The 25,393-nt window shown below is 42.7% G+C and overlaps 1 protein-coding gene across 4 annotated transcripts; it reads right to left on the bottom strand.

Moving 5' to 3' along the window:
• Nucleotides 1-1,467: 1,467 nt before the first annotated feature.
• Nucleotides 1,468-23,181, bottom strand: MFSD9 (major facilitator superfamily domain containing 9). 4 transcript variants are annotated; one of them, XM_033125085.1, is made up of 7 exons: nt 22,951-23,181; nt 17,839-17,926; nt 16,615-16,658; nt 11,053-11,182; nt 8,273-8,482; nt 4,717-5,387; nt 1,468-2,770 (listed from the first exon to the last, which is right to left on the bottom strand). In XM_033125085.1, exons 1-7 carry the CDS (start codon nt 23,113-23,115, stop codon nt 2,711-2,713), a joined length of 1,368 nt encoding a protein of 455 aa, XP_032980976.1. In that variant the 5' UTR covers nt 23,116-23,181; the 3' UTR covers nt 1,468-2,710. The 4 variants fall into 4 exon arrangements, with proteins under 4 accessions (XP_032980976.1, XP_032980974.1, XP_032980975.1 ...); XM_033125083.1 differs by having other exon boundaries at nt 1,468-5,387; XM_033125084.1 differs by having other exon boundaries at nt 1,468-5,387; nt 8,273-8,425.
• Nucleotides 23,182-25,393: the final 2,212 nt, after the last annotated feature.

Below are 25,393 nucleotides of genomic sequence, written 5' to 3'. Positions count from 1 at the left end.
TGTGGAGTGTAGAAATGTCCCTCCATGAGATGCCCAGTAAACAGAATGCAGACATACCAGTGGTCATTTTTCTGGTTTTCACTACTGTAACAAAATACCTTGAATTAAATATTCAAATGGTATTCTTTTTTATTTAATTGGGTCCTGTTGAGTCCTAAGTACAAGTGATAACTAAATTTATAATGTAAATAAGCCTCTCTGCATCCAGCAATGGTAACTCAAATGGCCAAAAATTATATGTCTCCTGACAGAATTTTTCCTGGTTCCCATGAAATGTTGTGCAAAAGTTTAAATATTAAATCATGGGGCAATATTTAATTACTCATTTATGGAGAAAATAAGACATCCCATGAAACCAGGACAGCACCAGATATTCCAATTTTTATATTTATATGTAAAAACCATTCTCATTTGTACTAAATAGGATCATGATAGCTGGAATTCACGAACGGTAAGAATGTAAGACCAGATGGAAATGCTCACCGCGGCCTGTGACGTCATAGTCTGGCGCTGTGGGAAGTCGGAGTTCACAGTGCCTTGGCCTATGCTACAACCCACAGCAGACGAGGCAAGCAAACCCTTCAAGTACACACACAACTAAAGAGCCGGGCCACAGCCCGTAGCGGAACACATTTATTACGTTAGGTTCATGTGGCATCATTCACGTGGTTTCACTTTCATTAAGCAAACTCAGGATAGGTTTCGGTAGGTAAGCCATCGTATGAAAAGGTAATTCTCAGTCTGGATGAGAACCTGAGTCCCAGCTATTCAAAATGGAAGAGAGATTCTTTGATAAAGGCCTGAAGAAAGATCACCACTTACCTCACATTGTAAATTGCTATTAATAGGTATTTTAACTACTTTTTTCTTCTTCTACTGTGTATGCTTTGGCAAAAGGATTTTTATTCATCAAGTTGTTGTATAGTTTAAATCTAGAGTGATCAAAACACAATACTTTGTTCTAACAAGATCCTTACGTTCCACGTTTATGCTATATAAGTTATTAGTAGTAATTAACATTCCTTAACGTTTGTAATTATCTGTCCCCTTAGAAGAACAACACAAGTTGTTTGAGAATACCCATCTTCAAAATAAGAATCAGCACTATTTCTCACATAGTGAATCAGGAAAACAATAGAAATGTTTTTATTGTTTTCACAAACAGCTATCTGTAAAATGGCGAGTTTAGACAATCTGGGAATAAGAAGTGATCTAACGTTTTAACATAAGTTCACATTTGAGTAGCTAATCAGAAATAAATCCTAGTGTGATGACGTGATCTTGAAACTATTGGCTTGCCATCAGTATAGAATTAATTTCAGATTATGTATAATTTGGTACTAGTATGTGGTTGTAAGGGACATGGATTTGTTATCCTTACTATTAATATATGTTTCAGGATGCTGGAGGTTAGAATTTTCAAGCACTTCAGTACCCTGACTTAAAATACACATCAGGATACAACAATGGCTTCGAATAATTATAATTTATTAGAATAAATAACACTGCATTACAGCTTTAAAGAGATTTTATAATTAAAGAAAATGATTTCCATATAACTGGCAAGTTCATTAGGAAAGAAATTTCGGACTGAAAAATGTTTTTTTCAATCCACCACCTGTTCCAAGAAGAACTGCATTTTTATACACGTTATCCTGGCTAGATCCATGGTAAACTATTTTAAGACTTCCGAAATGCCCCCACCAGACATGTGGGCATCACCCACAGCCCCTCCTGGAATCTCCCTGGGAACCACACACTGACAGTCACCAGGCTTTTCGGATTTTGCCCCCTACCTGCTTTCGTCAGTGCCCAGGACCACCTCTCCCTCACGCTCCTCTGGATTACTGCCCCAAAGTCCAGACTGCTTCCTCCTCGGCCTCCGGTTGGTCCTCCCTGCTGCAGCAAGTATGGATCTTTCTAAAACAGAAAGGTCCACAAAGCACTCGCCAGCACGAAATCTTCAGTCCCCTTTCTCTCAGAATAAAAGCTTATCCGAGCAAGGTAAATGAGCCCTTTCAGACCTAACCCTGTGATTCTCCACTCTGGCTGTGCATTAAAAACACCAGGCACTTCAGAGCCTGGTTCCCCAGGTCCAGGGCACGCTCTGGGTACCAGGTGATTACTACGCAGCCAGGGGAGAGAACCACTGATTCTAGTCCCTTCCATTTGCTCCAGGCTTAACTCTTGCCGGACCTCAATGCACTAGGAGGGCACAAGGCCTGGGATTGGAGTCCTGCACGTTTCTCTCATGGCCAGGCATTCCCTGCTCCCTTTCTGGGTTTGAGCATCTTTCTGGGGAAAAGGCCACGCCTTCTAGAATCCCAAGCCCTGAGGTGGTTTCACAGTACTCACCAGTTGGGCTGGCATAATGTTGAAAGCGTGCCATTCCCTTTATAAACTTTTCAGGCAAGTTCAATGCCTCTAAAATAAGATTCCACACATTATTAAGTTGAACCATATGAAACTGCAGATATTTTTGACATACAAAAATGGCAATTTCATGTGACTCCACCAAATACTTTAGAAAGCATTACAGAAGTTACTCAAGAGAATTTAAAAAACAACACAATATTTAACTGAGCAGATTTAATTTCCCTGAGATCATGTTCCATAAACCATACAGATACTGTCCATTACAGTAGTGGTTTTCCAACTTTACTGTGCATACAGAGCAGCTGGGTATCTTGTGAAAATGGTCCCCAGCAGGTCAGAGGTGGGGCGTGTCTGTTCCAGGGGATGCTGATGCTGCTGGTCCCCAGAACACACCCTGAATAGCAACAATACATTAGACTATTTAAGATAGGAACTGTAAGAAAATACTTATGTAAAAAAAAAAAAAAATCAGATGAACAAAATACCAAAATCACTAGTGGAGAGTAATGTTTCTGTGCTGTCTATACTAAGATCGATCTTTGGTTTTCAGTATTTCCATGAATCTGATTAAATGTAATTCCTCATTAAGTTTACAGGCTTTTATTTAACTTCGAAAATAAAGTGCTATGATTTCAAAAAACAAAAAAAACAAAACATGGCTATATTTAAGAGCTTCTAAGAAGCTTGTCTACTTCTGAGAGTGAAGTAAAGGCCATCTTGGGAGAAATTCTTCTGAAATTGTACTTCCTTGCAAAATTCCTTGATTATTTATTGTCCTTTTGAGTCTAACCTCCATGATGAGTTCTGTGCTCCTTAAGGATGAGGCCACTTTATATCATATTTCAGTCTCTTCCAAAGCACCAAGCACTTGTGTGAAAGTCCCGAATTACAATACTTAACACAAAGTGTGTATTTTTCTTGTAGCTAGATAGGAGAAAGGGCAATCTTCACATTTCCAATTGATGCTTTATCATAAATATTTGAGTTTACACCATACCCAACTTCTAAAAGTACAGAATTACTTTTTCTGCTTCATATACAGTAAGTACTAAAGTTATGGCAAATCAGCGTGCTAAGACAGTATTTACAATTATATGTGTGCTAGGGTGAAAGCAGGAATAATATCCTAGTGGACTAATTAAGAGGACTGAAAAGAATGTATACTTTGAGAGTCTGTGTGAGGAAAAGAGAGAGAGCACCTAAATAATTTTTATTAATAAGTGATGCCATCCAAACAAGCCTGTACTAGCCCTCACTCTAGGCCCCTCACCTGGCCCCTTGGGTGCTAATTTTGGAATGGCAGCTCAGTCTGGGTCCAGGAAAAGTCACACCAAAGCATGTGCCTGTAAACCAACACAGCTCTTCTGTTCGCAAGTGATTTTCAGCACAAGACATTAAAGAATTAAGTCCCTCCAATAAGGCATGACACCTGACTCTGACTGCATAAAATGTTATGGGGTATAATGCTGAGAGCTGGGGAAAGTTTAACACATTGTTATTACACAGTTTTAACGAACAGTCTAAATTGAGTTAGCTATTAATAAAAACAACATACTCAGAATGGTCCTTTTCCTACCTCTATGAGAAACTGTAAATGGTCCTTACTAAATAATGGACGTCTGGGCCTCACGAAGCTTGGGAATCAGTCCATAATGGATTTTTAACCAGGTCCCCAGGTAGAAGTAACACTCATAACCTTGTTATGACTTGAGAATATGACAGGCTGGTTTTAATAAAGTAGCTTCTTCATTGTCTAGGATTTTGATAGTAGAAAAGCTCCCTCTTAGCTTACACAATTGGACATAGAACCTGTGTTCTAGCTGACTGGCATTTTATTAACGCATCGCCCTCTTCTTATTCAGTAGGGAAATGCTTGGGTCTCTCCCCTTCTGGTGCACACCATGTTCTGTTATCCCACCGCTCTTCCTGTAGCTGGTAGCTTCCCCACCCCCGATTTCACCTCATTGGCTCACATGGGAAGAGGAGGCTTTTAGGAAAATGTTTAAGCCTTCCCCTTTGGCAAAGCTCTGACTTCTGATCCCCTGGCAGGCCTAAATGCAGAGCTGAGCGCTGCCCTGGATGCCTCCCAACAAAGCCCACTACTTGGAAATAAGTCTTCCCACTGACACCACCACCCTTTGCCAGGCAACTTCTCATCAAGGCCTGGGTCCCTCACTCACACACCTCGGATTTTGTTCCTTCCGGTTGTCCAAACCCGTTCTATTCACTTTTTAATCTATCACTCCCAGTACCACCACGGCGAGGACTGTTTAGTGACATTACAAAAATAGCCACCAAGGCTAACGCAGCCCCCAGACTGGGGGGGCCACAAGGGCTGACCTCCTGGGCAACTCCTGAGAGGAGGGGCGCGACGATCCGGCCCACGGCCGTCACCGACTGCCCCACGCCAATGAGGGTGCCGCTGCTCCGGGCCCCGCCCTCGGTCAGCTGGAGGTCCGTGATGCACGTCCTGCCAATGGCGGTGGAGAAGGACAGCAGCGTGGAGGACAGGACCACGGCCGCCATGGTGCGGGCGGCGGAGTACAGCAGCAGCAGCAGGAAGGTGAGCGTGTTGGAGTGCAGCAGGATCCTGTGGGAGTCGTGCCCGTACAGCCGCATGATGGGCCCCAGGGCGCAGCCAGCCAGGGCCCCCAGGGCGCTGCTGTAACTGATGAGGTAGCCTGTGGTCTTGGGACTGACCCCAAAGCGCTCCTCCAGGGCCAAGACAAAATTACTGTAGTACAGCATGACCGCCATGGCCATCAGCAGGCGCACTAGAAGTATGTCCCACATGTCAGAAAACAGCAGGGTTCTCATGACCCTCAGTGTGGACACGACTTCCGTCCAGGGCGGCCCAGCAGGCTTCCCATGCGCCGTGCTCCCGGGGGTGGGGCTTCCTTCCTGCACTTCATAGTCTGTCTTTCCTGAAAGTGCACGGTTCTTACCCAGTCGCAGGCCATTCTTTGTATTGTTGACTTTTATGTCACTCCATGGAAACAGCCAAACGAGACCTGTTAAAATGGCATGATCTGTTAAAGGAGGCTGAATGCACTGGATTCACATGGTGCCCTCCGGGGTGGGGGGCGGGGGGGGCGCTGGGGAGACGCAATTACTGGTATTAGATTCCTATTCTGTATCAGTACAGTTATGAATCTATTTCTGAACCCAGTTTTTTATCATTCCCAGTTACTTCTATGCCATTTCAATATCAGAATTGTGCTATTCACCTTAAGAAAAAAAAAAATCTATACCTACATAATCACTATTTTTCCCCCAGCTCAAGAGCCTATGAGGGTTCCTATAGCCCATCATTTCGTATCTAAATTCTTAGGCTATACATTTAAAATCTTCCCTCATTACTTCGCTAATTCTCTGACTAGTCACCATCCATCCAAACGTTGGACATTTATTCTTTCTAAATGTTGAATCCTGAGAAATAGGAATATATCAACAAACAAACGAGGCCTAGACTATCCTTGCCCCAAGCAATTTAAACCTAAATGGGGGTTCAGACATGTAAACAAGCAACTAGATTCCAGGGTAAGTGCTATGTTGAGGGAAGCACAGGATGCTATGGACAAAGATGGTCAGCGCTGGCGTGGGGGGTGGGGTGGGACACCTCCACACCAACCATCTGTCAGGAAGCCCCTGCTGGGACCCGCCCCCAGTCAGGGCCGCCATATGCTTTTGCAAGTCTCACCTCAAAACATGTGGGGGCGCCATGCTCATGGACCCTGACACACCTTATGCAGCAGCTCTGATCCCTGTTCAAATAATCCCACCTCCGCCCTCGTGTGACTGGCACGTTCCTGTCTCGCTTGTTTTATTGATCCCGTGCTACCCAAGGAGAATGATCTCTTGCCAATCAGTGCCCCAAATTTTCTTAAAACTAAATTCAACCTTGCCATCCGAGGACATCTTTCTTAACTCATCCCTGTGGTTTTTCAGTCCTTCAGCACTTAAGTGTCACGTGGACCCGTGGCTGCCACCAGTCAGTGCTACTTCAGGCTGTTTAAAGCAACTACGTTTGTGTTACATGGATTCTCTGGACTAATTTGTGACAGAAAACTAATTACATGAGAACTTACATTCTTCATTTATTCCTATTTTTAAGAGGGCCCTTGGGCATTTAACAGAATCTTGATAAAAAAGTGAAAGAATTGTCACTGACAGACTAAAAGGAAGAATTAAAATAACAATAAAAATGATAATGATGACAGCATCTAACATTTATTTAGTGCTTACCGTATGCAAGGCAGTGGGGTAAACTGCTTACATGCAAAACCTCTTATAGTTTTCCTAAGAAGTCTATGAGTCATGTTACCCCATTTTATAGATGTCGAAACTGAGGCAATTCACCGAAGGCCCACACAAAAAAGTGACAAAGCAGGGAATTGACCCCAAGTCTGTCAGATTCCAGAGTTTGAGTTCTTAACCACGAAAACAGAATTCAAGAGAAAAAGACATGAAAGGCCTTTCTCAGGCAAAGTGGCAGAACAGAGCAAGGACAGAAGCTGAAGGGGTACAAGGATCGAGGAAAACAGCTGTAGTCATTGAGGAGGAAAGTATGACAAAGTGGATGAGAAAAGAGCTACACGCTGTGCTCACTGTGCGACCACCAGGCGCTCCGTGAAACACCCTCTGCTGTCCGGTCCAATCACTCCCCTGCTTGTCCGGCCGGTGTCTGCATCTGCCTCGGCCTTTCCCCACATTCCATAAGTGGGAAAAATGGAAAAATAAACCCCTGTTACTCTAAACCACTGGGAAGAGTAGCAGCTGAATGGATCCCTGACTCAGATCCATTCACAGGCATAGATTAGGGCAAAATATTAAGCAGCAGTATCATTGGAGAATCCAAAACAGAACTCCATACTCATGTTGTTTACATGCTGACTTCTGACTTTCAATGGTATCACAGTCATGTACCTTCTTTTACATGGGAAGGTACCTGGATACATCAACCAGTCATGTGCTTGAAGCCATTTTATCTAGGTTCACACAGATTCATCAGACCTCTCCTCCTGGCTGAGGTTAGAGGTTAAACTTCTGGCAGAAAATCATAAAGTATTTCTATGAGGACTGAGATTAAGCTCATCAACTTTGCTTCCAGAGTTGAGTGATGACTCAGCCTGGAGCCTTGCATCTGAAGATTCGCAAAGCTGCAGCAGATAGGATACCATTAAACTGAAGAAAAAACTGAACAGCATGAATCTTCTTGTTTATAAAGGTGTTTATCTAAGGGTTGGCCAGGCACCAGTCTCTGGGCCAAGAGGTTCATCCTGCTTTCTTTAAGCAAGCAACTGGCCCTGCATCCAAGGAATTCACAGTCCGGTATGTATCTTTTTATTCATCAAATGTTACTGAACGTTGGCTATCTGTCTGGCCTGTTCGGGTCAGGGACGACAGCAGTGAGCAAATCCGAATCCTTGTGGAGGTTCCTTTCTAATTGTGGTTGTTGTGGGGAGAGGGACAGCAAGAAACACATTCATAATTTCTGAAGTGCTAGGAAGAAATTCAGTTATTCTAGACAGAATGATCAGAGGAGGCCTCTCTGAGGAAGCCAACGTTTGAGACTGGAATGATAGGAAGAAAAAGCCAGTAAAGGAACGAATGCTGCAGTGGAAGAAAGAAGAAATCACAACAGCCTCCTGTGGGAATAGGCCATGGTGAGGTCAACCATGAAGCCACGGTGGCCGGAGCACGTGCAGGCTGTGACAGACACACAGGCTTTAGCCCCACTGGGGGCTGTGCAGCAAGGGATGCCACGGTCTTTCATTCTTGAATAAGGAGTCTGCCTATGCTAAGGAAAACAAACTGTAAGGAGATAAAAGTAGGTAGATTGCTCAGTATGAGTGCATAAACCAAACAATCTGCTCATGATTAAACGGCAACTTACCAGCATTGAGCATGAAGACAGAAAAACAGATGAAGCACGTTAGGTAAAATCCGCCATCTAGTTCAGTAAGACATCCACCGACCATGGGGCCCAAGATGAAGCCCACACTAGATGCTGTATTGAACTGTCCAATTACTAATGGCCGTTCCTTCTCTGAAACCAGATCGGAAAGCAGAGCCCTTGAAATGGAGAGTGTGTGCTTAAAAATACCTGCAAGGGGACAAGAAACATTTTACAAGAAACATGTGTAACATTTTCCAGATTGAAAGTACCTCGCCTGTGACCCTGCACTTCACCTCCATGCCTGATGGAGTTCTGATCTCCAATTTTTTTTGAACGTCTAAGGCCTGCAGGTCCTTTCCAACTGTGAGTGGACTCCTGGTCTAGCCCCACGATCCTGGTTGGTCACCTTATCTCTGGCAACCAAGCCCCTGAACCCTCAATCCAACCTCCCATCACGACGTCACAGTGTCTCCAGTCCTCTCATATCCACGTACAAATTATGCTGGTTTCTATTCAGAGATTTATCATTCTTTATTCATACTCAGCGAATGAACATTTTCTGCATGCCTACTATACGTCTGGCATGGACCTCGACCTTGAGGGTAATACAAAGAACAGAGAGGGGGAAAAAAGGCAGATATCCTTGACCTCACGGAGCCTGCGTATCCATATGAGGGTGGCAAGTACTATGAAGAAAAACAGAGCAGGGAAGAAGGACAAGGAGTGGAAATATAAAAATATGATTACAGAGTCATCTAACCAACACCAACTGATTTTGGTGTTGACTAAACAAACTGAAAGCTGTGACAGGACTTACTCAGAGATTTAAAGACCTTGTAACAACTTTATATTCCTCATATTTCTGCTAATGTACTTGACTTGTATGTACCCATACACTGAACAAACACACTCAAAAGCAGACTGGCACATTCTAGTGACGTAGGTTGCCTACTGTTTTGATCAATACATAGTAGGTCCTACTAATCAGCACTGCTGATGGGTCTGTGTGAGTGCTCCTAAGTGTGATGGGACACAGAACTTTCTAGTGATCTCCTGGAAAGAAGCATGGCTCGGCACATCCCTGCCTACATGTGCTGATGCACAGGAGTCCCGGGTTCTAGTGCCAGCTTTGCCTAAAAATTAGAGTGGCATTTGTTTGGTAACCAGCCTCTTTGTGAAGCACAGTTAGAAATCCCTTTCGGGATTAGGTAGACTGACTCCCTCTATATATATTTCATAAACTGTGAGAAAGGATGGAGTGGGATGACTCCTAAGAGGTGTTATTAGTTTTATGATTATTTTTGAAGTGATATCAAGGTGGGGGTCACCTCACACACCCGAGGGAAAGGACCACAGTAGAGTATCTTGTGAGCAACCCAGACTAGCCTTCGCTTGCCTTCCAGAGGTAGGGCTGGGGGACAGAGAGCAGGTGAAAACCAGGTATCTAATTCTCATACTTCAACCTCAGGTTCACGTTCAGGATACAAGGACCTGAATCTACAATTGACATTTGAAGCAAAACCCTGGCGAAGTTCCCTGGGGCTCCCTCGTGTCCGTGGACAACCAAACACTGAAGAGGTTCCACGACAAGAAGTAATTTTTATGTGTAACTCTCCTTGTTGGGAAAGAGTGTGGCGTTCACATAACAGAACTATCAGTACTCACATCAGGCTTGTTTTATGTTAAATAAAAATCCTTAAAATCCTCCACATAAATCCTTACCCATTTTGTAACAAATATAGGTTCTATTCATGTCTCTCGTCTCTTTCTTCAGAATTATGGATGGCCTTACCACTGAATGGTGGAGTGGGTTACGCTGCAGAAGGACATACTGCCACCGAAACAGAGAACATGCACACGGAACAGCTATCTGTTGGATTTTGTGTGTGGTGATGGGGCTTGTTAGGAGGACTGATCACATTTATTAAAGCAAAGACTTTCATAAACCATTTTTGTAAGTCAACCAAAAGGCACAGCATGCATTTTGGAGGTCAAACTGAGGAGACTTATCCACCGGGGTAGCAGCGTCTGTCAGTGCTCTAATGAGCAGGGTGAAAAAGAAACATGGAAAGTCCAGGGCTGCAGTCATAAGGAAAGGCACGGAGAGAACGAAGAGCCTCCACGGTAACTACCCACACCTCACCACCCAGCACTCACACATGACGTTTCAAAGAATGGACAAAATATTGCAGTGAATGGACAAAATGAAAGCTATTTCAAAGATGGCAGAAACATGCAAGACCAGTCTCGAAACAGGACACTAACCATGAGCCATCCCAGCATGCCCTGCCATCCCCCTTCGCCCCACCACCACCAAAGCAAGAGTCTGATTTACAGAGGCTGCAGGAAATCTACCACGGTCAATCTCAATCGGAAGTCGGGAAGCCCAATATCAAAATGATAAGCTCGCCGAGGACAGAGTAGTAAGCACAGTGCTGGTCCAAGACATTTAGCAAATTCTTCCTGACTGAATGCAGACAGAGATCAACAGGAAGGAAGCAGGGCCTGAAGCAGTGGCAGAGCTGTGCACACTGGCAGACGCAGGGCTCCGGGCTATCGCGTCTTGGGTTTGTGGCTCTGGACAAATCAACAGAGCCTGACTGATGCTACGGTTAAATGCTCAATCAACAGCGGTATTACAGCTATAACTGATAGTGTCATTATGTCCTCTTTACGTAAGCTGCGTTCAAAGAGGCACTGAGAAGCAGGGGCGGGCTCTCTATATACACGTAAGTGATTTATTTTGAAGGAAAACACACGCCGAAGCAAGAACTCACCCACAGGCACCCTAGCCAGGGCAAACAGGAAAACGTTGGTAGACGCTCCGAGAATAAGATAACCCAGGGCACTGAACAGAATACACACCAGCAAGGAAGTCCGTCGTCCGGTCACATCGCTCCAGCAGCCCTGAGAAGGCAAGAAACACAAAGTCCTTTGACTCACCATAAAATCACCACCATGGAAATGCCCCCCGGATGGGACCCAGTGGAAATCATCAAGGAGTTTGGGCTAAGATCCTTCGGTGCTCAATTCTGTTCCGCCATTTGTCAAAGTAAGATATTTTTCTCTGGTCTTCCACAAGTTAAGTGGGAAAATACAACACAGTTTTCTTTATCCAAAAAAGGCCTAAGATAACCAAAGATAGCATCTGTGATGACCTGCTAGCTGAGAATGGCTGGAGAAATGGTGAAGTATAATTTATAAAGCCTCCTTTTTGTCTTCATCATTATTACTTTATGCACCTCAACTTCTCAGTAATCACATTCAGTTTAGAAGTTTAGAAAATACTAAAAAAATAAGACCCGGTCTTATATTAATTTTTGCTCCAAAAGACGCATTAGAGCCGATTGTCTGGCTAGGTCTTATTTTCGGGGAAACATGGTATATATAAATACTTTACAATCTCCAAATCTACAAATGATGTATTTTTAACAAAATATAGTACACTGTATTTTGTAACTTGCTTTTCCACTTAATACATTTTGAACATCATTCCATGTCATTAAGAACTTGTCTTTATCTTTTTTTGTGTCGTTTTGCTTAAGGGTGTCTGTTCTCTGCCATCATGACAACCATGGACTTTACCATTAATTTTGCCAATCCAATAGGTTAAAATTACTCATTGCTACAATGTGAATTTCTTTGATTACTATTGAGATGAAACTTTTCCAACATTAATTTTTTTTCAGTTTTACTGATATGACATACAGCTCTGTATAAGTTTAAGGTATACAGTATAATGACTTGACTTACATATATTGAAAAATAATTACCACAATGTTTGTTAACATCCATCATCTCAAATAAACACAATAAAAAAAGAAAAAAAAACTTTTTTCCTTGTGAAGAAAACTTCTAGGATTTACTCTCTTAACAACTTTTAAATATACCACGCAGCAGTGTTAAGTATAACCATCATACTGTACATTACATCCCCAGTACTTATCTTATAACTGGAAGTTTGTGTCTTTTGACCACCTTCACCTAATCTGTGCCCCCTGCCTCTGGTAACCACACATCTGATCTTTGTTTCTCAAAAAACTCATGCAAAATATAAAGTCATTAAAAAATGAATGTTTTTTTATTCCTTTATAAAGATTCCACATATGAGCTCATACAGTATTTGCCTTCTACTGTCTAACCTAATTTACTAAGCATAATGCCCTCAAGGTCCATTCATGTTGTCGCAAATGGCAGGATTCTCTTCTTTTTATGACTGAATAGTATTCTACTGTATATACATGCACATTTTTATTATCCATTCATCTGTTGATGGACACTTAGGTTGTTTCCACGTGTTGGTTGCTGTGAATAATGCTGCAATGAACATGGGGTGGACAAGGATCTTTGGCATAGTGAGTTCATTTCCTCTGGATAAATACCCAGAAGAGGGATTATGGGGTCATATGGTAGTTCTACTTTTAATTTTTTAATGAAACTCCATACTGTTTTCCATGATGGTTGTACCAGTTTATATTCCCACCAACAGTACACGAAGGTTCGTTTTTCTCCACATCCTTGCTAGCATTTGTCATCTCTTGTCTTTTTGAAAATAGCCATTCTAACAGGTGTGAGGTGGTAACTCACTGTGGTTTTGATTTGCCTTCCCCTGATGATTAGTGATGTTGAGCACCTTTTCATGAACCTGTTGGCCATGTGAGTATCTTCTTTGGAAAAATGTCTATTCGTGTCCTTTGCCAATTTTTTCATTGGGTTATTTCTTTGTCTGCTATTCAGTTTTATGAGTTCTTTATATATTTTGGATATTAACTTTTATCAGATATATGATTTGTAAATTTTTTTTTCATTCCATAGCTGCCTTTTCATTTTGATTCTTTTTAGTTTGATTCTTTTTAGCACAGCTTTTTAGTTTCCCACTTGTTTATTTTTTATTTTGTTGCTTATGCTTTAGGTGTCATTTCCAAACAAATCAGTGCCAAGACAACTCATATCAAGGGGCTTTTCCCCTATGTTTTCTTCTAGGAGTTTTATGGTTTCAGGTCTTACATTTAAGTGTGCCAGTCATAACTCCCACATCTGGGAAGCCTCAGAGTCCGGACAGGTATGGGCTCCTTTCTGAACCATTCTTGTTGTAACTAAGGAGGTTTGGTGACACTACAAAGGTGGCCTAGGGTGAAGCTTGCCCAGTGGGTAACTAGCTGAGCCCCCCAGGGCCTCTGTATACGAGGCACACAGAAAGAAGGAAGGCAGAATCCATAGGGGGAAGCCTGAGCAGAAGGCAGTGAGGAAGGAAGGACAGAGGAAGGTAGTATGTGCTACATGGAGGCTTGGGATGGTCGGGGGGAGACCTCAGGTGATGAAGGACAGCAAAGTGAGCAGAGCTCCAGGACCACCTTTCTAGTGCACTCTTCACTTCTGCGTTTTCTGTTCTCCAGATCAGCATGCTTATCTGAAACAAACCTCCCTTGCAGACTGAAAGTTCTGGCCTTCGAAGATGCAATCAGAGGTCACCAGTGAGGCTTCTGAGACAGTTCTTTAGAGGTGGGGGAGGGTACTGGCAAACTGCCTTATCCTCTTCTCCTTCCTGCTGAACGTCCCGACGACACTGGAGGCTGAGCCGCTGACTAGCTGAGGATGGCTGAGCAGGATGATGCAGGTGACCGGGTCTCTAGGAGCACACAGACCCCGGGACAGCCTCGGATGGTCAGCGGCACTGTTCCTCCTTGTACTTCTGAAGTACATCTGTTCTGCACAGATGAACACGAGCCTGACTCATAAGGCCCGTTCAACTACAGCATCTCCACACTGACCCGTTTTATATACTGAGGTTCTGGGGAAGGCTTTGTTTGAAAAAAATGTTAACTACCCTAAAATAAAAATCACTAAACACTATAACAGCGAATGATCACTGTCTGAGAAGGGTGTCCCGTGCTGTTCCTGCTGGCTAGAGGGTGGTCAACACGGCACCCTGCTCCCTCAGCCCTCAGTGACTTTCTCCCCCTCTCGCATTAACGGTGCCATCTCTGCCTTGCCCAAAGCCAATCCCGGTTCGTGACCACTCCCCATTTTTTATGATGTGTTTATCTTTTTCTTAGGGACCCAAAAGGTCTCTGTACATAAAGATATAAGCTGTCATGAAATTCCTCTATAAAAAAAATTTGAGAGTCTTCCAAAATACTGTCAGCCTTCTACAAATATCATCAAATCCTTTCCTCCCAGTTTTCACTTTAATGGAATTTAGAAATTCTCCACACTCTTTGGATCTGGGTAGGAGGTCACTGGCCTCCTTGTGTCCAGAGGGCAGTGATATAATCGATAGGTACACCCTGGGACCTAGGCCAGGCTGCCTGGGTTCATCTCTGAACTCTTCTCTTTCCACATGCCACAGACATATTACTTAACATAATTAGAGAGGCTTACCTCTAGGCTCAGTTTCTCTATCGGAAAAATAGGAATAATAGTAGTACCTGTCTCTGAGATTCTTTCCTTCTCTCGACATTTGCTATGTGCTTTATATAAATGGAGTCATTACAGATGCATGACCACCAGAAATGTGGCTGAGGGCAGTTATTATGAGGACTGAATGGAATAAAATGCTCAGAACAGAGCCTGACCATAAGGACTTAATAAGTGCTAGTGATTTTTATTAAAATGCATATACTAAAAATTAGTCAAATCTGACAAAGCACATCTTTTCTTCATAAAGATTTGTTTTTAAAATTAAAATGATTTTATAAAACATAATGAGAATACATATTTATAAAAGCATCGGTTAAAAGGAAATTTTTATTAGGTGTTCCTCCATCTGAAGGATTTCTAAGGCAGTTCTCATTGAATTACAGGTACAAGGTATATGAAATGTGTTTTGTAAGCACAAAGATAACAAAGCAAAGAACATCTGAGAAAGAAGGTTGGGTCACAGCTGGCAACAAAAATTCACATTCACAAAATGCTGCTATGTGCCAGGTGCCTCACTGGTGCTAGTGGTAAACATAAACGATCAGATCAAGCCTGTCTTTAAGGAAGGTTAGAGTCCAGTAGGAGAAAGGCACTTGACTAATTAAAATATACCGTGACTTAACTGAGCTAATATATATACACATGTGAAGCAAGTATTTTTGTAATGAGTTTCCAAATAAAAAGGAAAAAGTGTTTACTAAGAAGTAGGCAAATTGTTCTCTCACAAGAAAGAATATGACATATGACATGTTACCCCATAAGCAAGTGCATCTGATACTCATTATCTATTTACTTTTTCAGATCATTAAGGCAATGACATGACTCTTAGGAAAAAAATAATAATGGACTTGGAGTCTCAATACTGAGATTAGGTGACTTCATCAAATTATTTAAAGTTTGCAAGTCTTAATTTCCTCCTGTATAATAATGGGAGATAACAAACTGCTTTGCTGGGTCATTGTAAAGATGAAGTGAGAATAAAATTATTATTGCTATGTAAACTTAACATATGCAAGACTTTAAAAAAGTTTAAATCAGGGAGTAGCTCTTCAGTTATTTAAGAACTAATTATGGAATCTGACTGAATTTCTTGTATATTTTAAAACATATTTTGCAAACCAGCCGCTCTTGGGAAGCACAGTACTATTTCCTGTGTTCATCAACAGTGAGACCACCAGCCAGCTGTTTAGACCAACCAATGTCATGGCTGATCAATTCGTGGGACTAAACTGATTGTTCTGTTTGACCTGCTTGACCCACTGGACTCGGGAGTCTTCAGGCCAGAGTGGCCATGGTGGAGGGCACAAAGGAGAGAGAAGGGGCAGACCAGTTAGTTAAGAATTTGGAATTTCAAACAACTGAGTGATCAGAAGTATGAGTGACAAGCTCAGTTCTGTATCTTTCTACCTCGTGCTGTAGATAATATGCGTACAGCCAAACACTCCAAATGGCTCCTTCTATCTATAAACTTAGCTTTATAATTAATAAGCCATGTAGTTCAAAACGACGTCAAAGTGGAATCCTCCAAGTCTGAATGGAGGTGATTATTGTCAATTAATGGAAATAAATCATAAAGTTGGTGATAATGTTTGCTTACATTCTTTTTTCTAGTAAAGTCAGCAGAGAATCATGGCAATAATGTGCTTCAGTTCAAAAAGGGGGTACTCATTCTCCCTCAGTGGGCTCTTTTCAGAGAAGCCATCTGGTCCCTTTCAGCTCATGTCTTCTCAGCTGCCCAACGAGGAAGAGAGATCACTGTAGGATCCTTCTTGATCTAATGACACTGGATATGCTAAATCACCTGCACATCTACTTTTGGTAAAACCTCAAGCCCCAGATTTCACTTCAGCCATGCGGGATGGCCTGCAGAGTATATGGTTATGCTTTCTAGATGCATTGCCAGATGGAACGTGACTTACCACCAATGTGCTAGAAAAGAGCTGCAAAATGCCGTAGGAGGAGCCTGCAAAAAAACATCAATGACATCCATAAAATCAGCCAGAAGGATCCCAAGAATGGATTAGTGTGGTGACAATTACATAGAAATGAACAGAAACACGTTAGGGGCAAAAAAAAAGATAAATTAAAAAAAAGAAATTACTCCACTTTTTTTTTTCAATTGGACGAGTATAAATAACATAATTTCTAATAAAAGGCCTTCCAAATAAAATTAAAAGTAAGCAGATGAGAGACTAAAGGCAGGGTCTTCCCTTAGGGACCCGGAGCGACAATCTTTCCACTGTGAGGAGTATGCTGCTCCATCGGAGAAAAGTAGTCAGGGGAGTCGAAATATGAATCCTAGGAAAATTCTGCTAAGTCTCGAACATTTCAGTTTTCTTAAAATGCTTTAGTCTTACAAAGAACTTACAAAGTTTTATGGAGTGCTTTCACCTCCATTATATCACAACATACCTCTTCCGCTCTACATAAAAACCTTTATGCTGCTGGGTGGTCCAGTATAATTCCAAGTATACTTTTCAAGGGAAATATAAATCATGGCATGGACTAGGAATTGCTGAGTTTTATGTACAAAACTTTCCCGAAACATCTGCTTATCCAGTTTATGAGTGATCAAGGGCTGTAAGTCTTAACAATTTTGCATTAATTAGCACAATCCTAAGCCCTGCTATTTCCTGCCTCTTTGGTAAAGCAATGACTTCCGGATGGAGACTTTATGCTGCAGATAGAGAAACCCTATAGCCCTCTAAGATGTGGTGGTGCAGGAAGTTTGTGACTGATTTGTGAAGGCTCACCCCAAAACTCCTCCTGCAAGGTGTGATTTCTATAGATCATGGTTCTCTGGTCTCTCACAAGAGGTGAGAGGTTCCTGTAGGCAGGAGTCCTATCTACCCTTTACCTATCCAGCCAGCACCTAGGAAAGGCTCAGTTAGCAGCTGAACCATCACTGGTGATATGGGGCACGGGGATAATGCTAAATCTGAACACAGGGAGTCTCCGAAAAGATGAATCCCGTTTGCTTCAGGGTAATATTTCTAAATATTCTGAAAATTCATTTCATCCCATTGTCAATTTACCTTGGGATAATACTATTTAGCTATAAGGCTGATTTGTTTTTAGGTACTTAATTCATTCAGGGGATGTAGATTTCAGTGTTCTGAACACATGCACTATTAACCACTCACCTACTATTCCCGCGACTGTTGGACTTGCTCCAAGAGACTTGACGTGAAGGCTCAATAAAGGGACAACCATGCTGACACCAAACAAATCCTAAACAACAGAACATTGATTAAATTAGAATTGGAAGGCTAGGTGTTCTTTCAGTGGGGATCATAATTATAAACTGATTTTACAAATAAAACCACTATCTAAAACTTTGGGCAAAGAAGAAATCCTAATTGTATATTACATTACGGTATACTCATCAGGATCAAGTTATCAGAGATCCAAATACAATGTAACAGCTGCTAAGCATAAATGCCTGGGCCATCCTGACCTAGAATCCATTTTAACTTTAGCTTCTTTGTGATTGATCCTTAATATTCAAAGAGGATGTGCTCACAGAAGTTCCTCAAATTAAACAAACAAACAAACAGACAGACAGAATTTTTGTGGGTAATAAAGTGGGAAAGGAGGTAGTAATAATGTGTATTTCTTGGCAAAGCAGCTCATACTTAAGAATAAGAATTTCCTCCTGCAGTTAGAGAAGGTGATTGATCTGTGGTTTAGAGCCTTACAAGGTAATACCTGAAAAGAAAAATCTCAGTAAAGCAGGGAGGAGAGAGAAGGTTGGTGTATTGATGGAAAGCTGCATTCTGCAGCTAAGTCATCGAAAGTGCATGCGCTTTGGGGTCAGACACAGTTCTCAATTCCTGCTCCAACACCTACAAATAAGCATGTGACCTTGGGAAGTTACTGTTACCAAGTGTCAGTGCTGTCATCTGTAAAAAATGGGGATAGGGACACCTGCCTGGTAGAAATGTGACGTACATTAACAGACATAATGGTTGAGAAAGGTCTGACACAGAACAGAAGCGCAAACATATTTGCTCTTTTCTATGGTTCTGGGAATAAGTGCTGATCCTTTTGGCTAGTTATTCTGAGTTAACAGAAAGGCTGTTAATTTTCCCTTTAAGTGTTGTTCTCATTCCTACTTCACTTGGTTGCCTGCTACAACTGGTTTAGAAGAAAAACACATGGCACACGCAGAGTTTTCTTTATATTCAACCTGAATTTCTTTTTCTATTAGAAAAAGAATCCTGGTTAAACAGAAAGACATGCATGAAAAATATATTTTCTTTGGGCCTAAAATTAATCTTTTGCTCCCTGCTTCTCTTGGCGGCTGTACATTCACCGAATTATAGAAACATGAACTTCCAAATGCATCTTTTAGTGGTTTTTCCCATGGTTATAGCGTTAGATGGCCATACATTTACTATCCAAATAGTGATCTTATAGCTCATAAATTTATGTTATCAGAATGATGGCTTATTATTCTGATTATAAGATTCAGTTGTCCCCCCTTATCCACGGGGGATATGTTCCAACATCCCCAAGTGGATGCCTGAAGCCAGAAAGTACCAACCCCTAATATATTGTTTTTTCCCATACACACATACCCATGATAAAGTTTAATTTATAAATTAGTCACAGTAAGAGGTTAACAATAATTACAAAATAGAACATTTATAACAGTACTCTGTAATAAGTTATGTGAATGTAATTTCTCTCTCTCTCAAAATATCTTACTATACAGTACTCACCCTTCTTGTGATGAGATGATACAATGACTGTGTGATAGGATACACTGAGGCGAAGGATGTAAGCATGGCAACGTAGTGTTAGGCTACTAGTATAAGGGTTACCTGAACACAAGCACTGTGTCAATCTCATTACCAAGATGGCTACTAAGTGATTCAAGAGAAGGCACTTGTATACACACAGCCTGGATACGCATTGGATGGAGTGGGACATCACAAAATTTATAACACGCTGCTCAGAATGGCGTGCAATATAAAACTTATGAACTATTTCTGCAACTTTCCACATAATGTTTTTGGACAAAGGTGGGCCACAGGTCACTGAAACTGCAGAAAGCCAAACCACAGATAAGGTGGAACTACTATACTTAAAATTTCTTTTGGGTCTGCACCAATTTTTTTTGGGCTTTATTGTCAGCTTTGTCCCATCAGCCTACTTATATTTTATATCATTTAAACAACTCAATATACATCAGCTACCTATTGCATTTTTCTGGATCTTTCAGAAAAGGAAACTCAACTGTCCTGCAAGATTCCGCCCCCACAAAAAAAATTCCCCATGCTGCTTGTCATTTAATATTCAAGTGGTTATTCTAAATAAAGGATGGGAGAGCAGTATTTAAGTAGATAGGCCGAGGTCTATGGAAGATGAATATAAAAATACAGACTCATAAGCAATAATGGATGATCAGTATTATTTTAATACTTTATGAGCCTGAAAAATATTATCTTTTTCCAAGAACGCTGAATGCTAGGTCCTTCCTCTCTGGAAGTTCTGTTCTACCGTGTTTCCCTGACAATAAGACCTACCCCAAAAATAAGCCCCAGTTAAGATCATCAGCCAGACGTTGCTTTTAGGACGTTATGATGATGTTTCAGAAGAAGATGACATGACTGTATCTGAATAATGTAGATTGTTGTACATGAAAAAATAAGACATCCCCTGAAAATAAGCCCTAATGCGTCTTTTGGAGCAAAAATTAATATAAGACCCAGTCTTATTTTCGGGGAAACACAGTCTTCCCCTTTACTGTAAAAGATAACTTTGAATTTGGCACCTGAAAATCAGGTGAGAAGGGGCCACTTACCTCTTTCACAGAACTTCTACATCTCTCAATGAAAACTGATGAATACATTAAAGGGTTTCAGGATCTTTTTCAGAGTAGGAACCCAAATATTTCTTGATTAGTGGATTACATCAACAAAAATGAATTCTCACCTGACTAAGGCTGATGAAATTAAATATAAATCCCACCAGGTACCTGGAGGAAAGAAGCGCCTGAAATCATAGATCTTAGCAGCATCGTAGTATGCTGACCAAAAAGGGCCTAAAGCATCATCTTAGTCTTCCTTCCTAAACCAATTACAATCTAGAAGCACAGATAAGAGCTAAAAACAGAACATTGGAGCAAATGACTTCTGTAATCTTGTCCCATCAGAAACCATTTTCCCAAGAGTCTTAGGTGTCTTCACATCTCTAAATATGTTAAAAATAATACCTAAGTTATGTATACTATTCCTTAGATTTTACCTAACAGAGTCATTAGATGCTTCAAGGATACCCAAGGCTGCATATATTTTGTTTACAACATTTCCATTTAAAAAAATCCCGACTCTCTTTTAACTTTTGGAAGATCTTACATTCTCCCCTGAAGATATTAGAGACCTAATGATTCTCTTAAATAAATTATTAAAATTGTACACCAGGCGTGCTAGATTAGACTCACCAGGTACACAGCACAAAGACAACATATGAGAAGCTCTGAATATCAAATCTGTACCAGAGGGCCAACCATAAAGAATGAGCTGCAAATTTATTTTAAAAAACTTCAAACTATTTTGAAATCTGGGTCATGTTGGTTTCCAGAACTGGACTTTTCAGGTGAGGGTCCAACTCCTTTACATCTGGCAGAACCAGATGGTAGTACCATGTGAGGTACGGTAGCAACAGCATGGGATTCCCGTCTCCTACCAGAAGGGTGGATGGCAGCCAACTCCCTTTTGAAATTTGAAGAACCACCTACATACACTCTATGGTTTTGAATTCTGTAACTGGCCTGGAAGGTGGAAGAGGCACCTGCATCCTGAGACTGAACTAAGATTAAAGAAACAGGATCAGAAGGAACACCAGGTTCTGACCTCAAAGGTATTAAGGCTAAGGGTGGAGGCTGCAATGTTAACTGAACTGGAGGCAGAGATTCTCTCTGAAAGCCACCCTCCTTAACTGTTTCATGGTTCTGTGTTTACAGCAATATGGTGAATACGCTTTCATCGTTGTCTTAATAACTATTCATTCAACATTAAACCTTTCCTCGTATTGAGGAGGGGGGAGGGAGACTTCCTTCCTGCTCCTCTCCAAACTAAGAGTGACTCAGTGTCCTAACTCAAGTGAGGCACCAGACCAGGCAGAAGCAGTGGTCTTAACCTGCCATGGAGGCAGAAAACAGTAATTCCCCTTTGCCAGAGCCCAGGGCCATTGGGGACTGCCTTCAAGGTGTCAGAAGGCAGCATTCTCTCGTTGACACTGATCAGCTCCACCTCCTTTTGTTGTCAAGATACAGCCAAGAGGAAATCCTACTGGGTTCTTGTCCCAATTCTGTCCCTACCTGAAATAGCTCACCACCAGGGCAACTGAACCAGACCTAGATTTGGAAAGAGAGGAATGAAAGGGTGGGTCTAGGGTTCCTGCATATAACAATCCACGAACAACCAACACAAGCTCACTAGTAAGGATGTAAATTTTTTTTCGGGAAAGGACTGTGTATTACAGCAATCGATTGGAGCTCCACAGCACCTATCACATAGCTAGTTTCCAGAAATTCCATGAATAATAAATGAGTGGATGGATGAATGACTTACCCTACCATACACTCAGCTTTCTAAGACATGGGAATTTGATATCTGTCCTTATTAAACCAGGACACACACACAAATCATGACAAAACCCTGCACTGTGCAATATATAGTTTATTGAAACGGAGATGTGTATCATTCACTATGAGTTGCATTTTTAAACATCCCAGTCAACCGGAAACCCTAATGAAAATGTGCATAATTCTGTCCAGGTGGGGTCATCAACTGCGACTTCCCAGACCTGGCCTGGTAACAAGGCCTGTGTGCTCCTCCCGCAGCCACGGCACCGCTGGGCTCTCCCGAGCTTGCCCAGGAGCACATGCTCTCTACCCTGCATGCCTTGCACCTGCCACATCATCTAACACCTGGGATTACCCTCCAACTAGGCTCGGCCCACGAGTAACACCTGAGACTGGGGGTTGGTTCTTAACCAGCTGTCAAAGGGTGGGTGTCGCGAACCCCAACCCCCAATGAAAGCACAAGGTGCAATCAGGCCCTGTGGCCAGGTGCAGAGAGAAGCGGTTTGGGGACAAAAGGAAGCTTGATTCGTAGGCAGGCACCACTAAGCAGGAAGCAGGTTCCCAGCCCTGCCCGGGCCTTACAACCACCCCTCGGAGCTTCAAGAAGAATCACTGTAATTGGGTTCCTAGTCTGCACCTGGATCCCAGTCCCAGCACTCACCAAGAAGCCCACCAGGTAGAGACAGAGCAGGAAGCGGCGGTCTCCGAGGGCACCGGGAGCGGGAGTCCCCGCCTCGGCCCCTCTGCTCGGCTCCTGCCCTGGCTTTGGTGTCGCCGAGGTCAGCCCCGGGACCGAGCCCGGGCCTGGGCGGTCCCCGAGCTCCATGCAGAAGCCGGCGAGGGGCGCAGACTGGAGAAGGCGCTCCCGGCGCTGACTCCAGGATCCTCCAGTTCTGGGCAAGCCCCGCCCCCGCGGCGGCGGCGCGTGCGCCTGCGCAGAGGGGAGTGCCGCGGGCTGCCCCGGGGCGCCGGGCCGCCGTCCGAGGTCCCCTCGGCGGGGGGAGGAGGGGACGGCGGTTGTGAGTTCGGTCCCGGTGGGGAGTGGACAGCTAGTGCCACCAGCGTGTGAAGGACGCGCCCCTTTTATGATGGTAATTATGTGATGATGCTCTTCGTTTCCTTGGGGTAAAGACCTTGCCTGCCGTCCCTGCCATCGGAGGGGGGGAGGGAGTTATGATGAGCTTCACTCAGAGTACGGGTTATGAGGGGCAAAGCCTCCAAACTTGTAGAAAAGTTTTATAAGAGTTGATTTGAGACAGGTTTTGAGGACACACCTGGAAGCAAAATCTCAATGCATTGAGAAAGTGCTCTGCAGAATGGCAGCTTTATAACTTATTTTATACATGAGACGCAAAAGAGGAGATGCAAGAAGGTGCATGAAACCATTGGTAGTAGATTAAGGAGGCAGGAGAAAGCCAAGTGTGTGTGTGTGGGGGGGAATCTCTAGGATTGTATAACAAGTAAAATGGAGAGATACATACCGTGTTTCCCCGAAAATAAGACCTAGCCAGACCATGATCTCTCATGTGTACTTCGGAACAAAAATTAATATAAGACCCGGTCTTACATAATATACTATAATATAATATGATATAATACCGGGTCTTATATAATATAATATAAGACCAGGTCTTATATTAATTTTTGCTCCAAAGATGCATTAGAGCTGATTGTCTGGCTAGGTCTTATTTTGGGGGAAACACGGTATTTCTTTTACCTTAGTGGGTACAGGATAGTTAATAGTGAACATTTACAGCACGTAGAGATGGTATGCAGGACCCAAGTTAACAATGAATGAGGAGTGTGGAGACAGAACCCCAGAGAGCAGTTTCCAGGCTCTCGGCCTCACATAGGAAGGTGCTGGCTCAGGTAGTAGACGGTCATCAACTGTGACTAGTTGGCCATCGGCTGTTAGCGGTTAGCCATTAGCCACTGATATAACTGCTGTGGCTAAGCTAGCAAGGGGTGGCGTGGCATGGTGTGGCGGAGTGTGGCTTGCGGATTGCAGAGAGGCGGATTACAGTTAGCAAGTGAGGTTGGTGGGCAGAGACAAGTGGACGGCAGGTTGCAGGTCGTGTGGCTCCTGCAACCCAGCCGCCAGCAAGACTATAGTTGTATGACTCCACTATCTATGGCTCTGTTGGTTTTCCTTTTTGGCCTCACCATGTCCTGCCTTCTTATGTGGGGAGTGGGACTAGAGACCCAGCATGACAAGGAGTTTCATAGTTTTGTGTTCTGGTCTTGTGGTCTGGTGCCTGTGGTTATGCCTCAGAGGGGTCTGGAAAAGAAAATTACTATGACATTTCAAAAGTATGTTATCCTACATGCATAAGAACAATGGACAGGGCTCAGTTAAGGTAACGATCCACCTTTGTGAAGGAAGGTGAGACGTGACTACCTACCATGACCTGTCCAGTGAGGAATTCATGATCAGATCATCCTGTGTGCTTACTTTTGGTCACTGAGCTTGTCAGGCCTGCCATGTTGCCCTCCAATAACTTGTAGGGCATAGACCCTTTTTCGTTGCCAGGGTTGGCCTGGGTGGTGACCAGCTTCAGATGTAAGACCCCAAGATTTAGGGCACTAGTTGGCTGTGACTGACCTGGAGTAAGTTAATTTGGCCCCTCCAAGGGCACTTTCCCTGGTGATGTGTGCAAATGTGAACAAGACAGAGATGGTTTCTGCCTGAGTTGAGGGTAGAGTTTCCTGGAGGAATAATAATAAATGCACAATAAATAAACATGATAAAATAATAAACATACAATAAGTAAAAGAATAAAAACAATAAATAAAACAACATTTTGACAAGTGATGTAAGAAAGCATGGTCTCAATGTAGAGACTGAAGATGTGAGCTGCTTTAGAAAGGCAACTTGGAGGAGGTGACATATAAGCTGAAAAGAGTTGAAAGGAGACATATGTGTCTGAAAATTTCTGAACAAACTGAGAGATCAGAGAGGTAGGGAAGTAGGCAGGGGTGCAGATCATTCAGGACCCAAAAGGCCATGGCAGAGATTTGGGGTTTTATTCGGACTGCAGTAAAGTTAGCACAGGACCTGACACTTAAGTACTTAATAAATATTAACTATGATTAGTAGTCCCGCT

The sequence above is a fragment of the Rhinolophus ferrumequinum genome, chromosome 13 (genome assembly GCF_004115265.2).
Source record: "Rhinolophus ferrumequinum isolate MPI-CBG mRhiFer1 chromosome 13, mRhiFer1_v1.p, whole genome shotgun sequence".
NCBI classification, from domain to species: Eukaryota; Metazoa; Chordata; class Mammalia; order Chiroptera; family Rhinolophidae; genus Rhinolophus; species Rhinolophus ferrumequinum.
This window is presented reverse-complemented; position numbering and strand designations above follow the sequence as displayed.

Coding starts and splice junctions, on each gene's coding strand:
- MFSD9 (XM_033125083.1), bottom strand. CDS start 23,115: ATGGAGCTCGGGGACCGCCCAGGCCCGGGCTCGGTCCCGGGGCTGACC. Junction 17,927..22,950: donor TCTACCTGGTGGGCTTCTTG/GTGAGTGCTGGG, acceptor TCTGTTGTTTAG/GATTTGTTTGGTGTCAGCAT. Junction 8,483..11,052: donor CCTGGCTAGGGTGCCTGTGG/GTGAGTTCTTGC, acceptor GTCCCCTTGCAG/GTATTTTTAAGCACACACTC.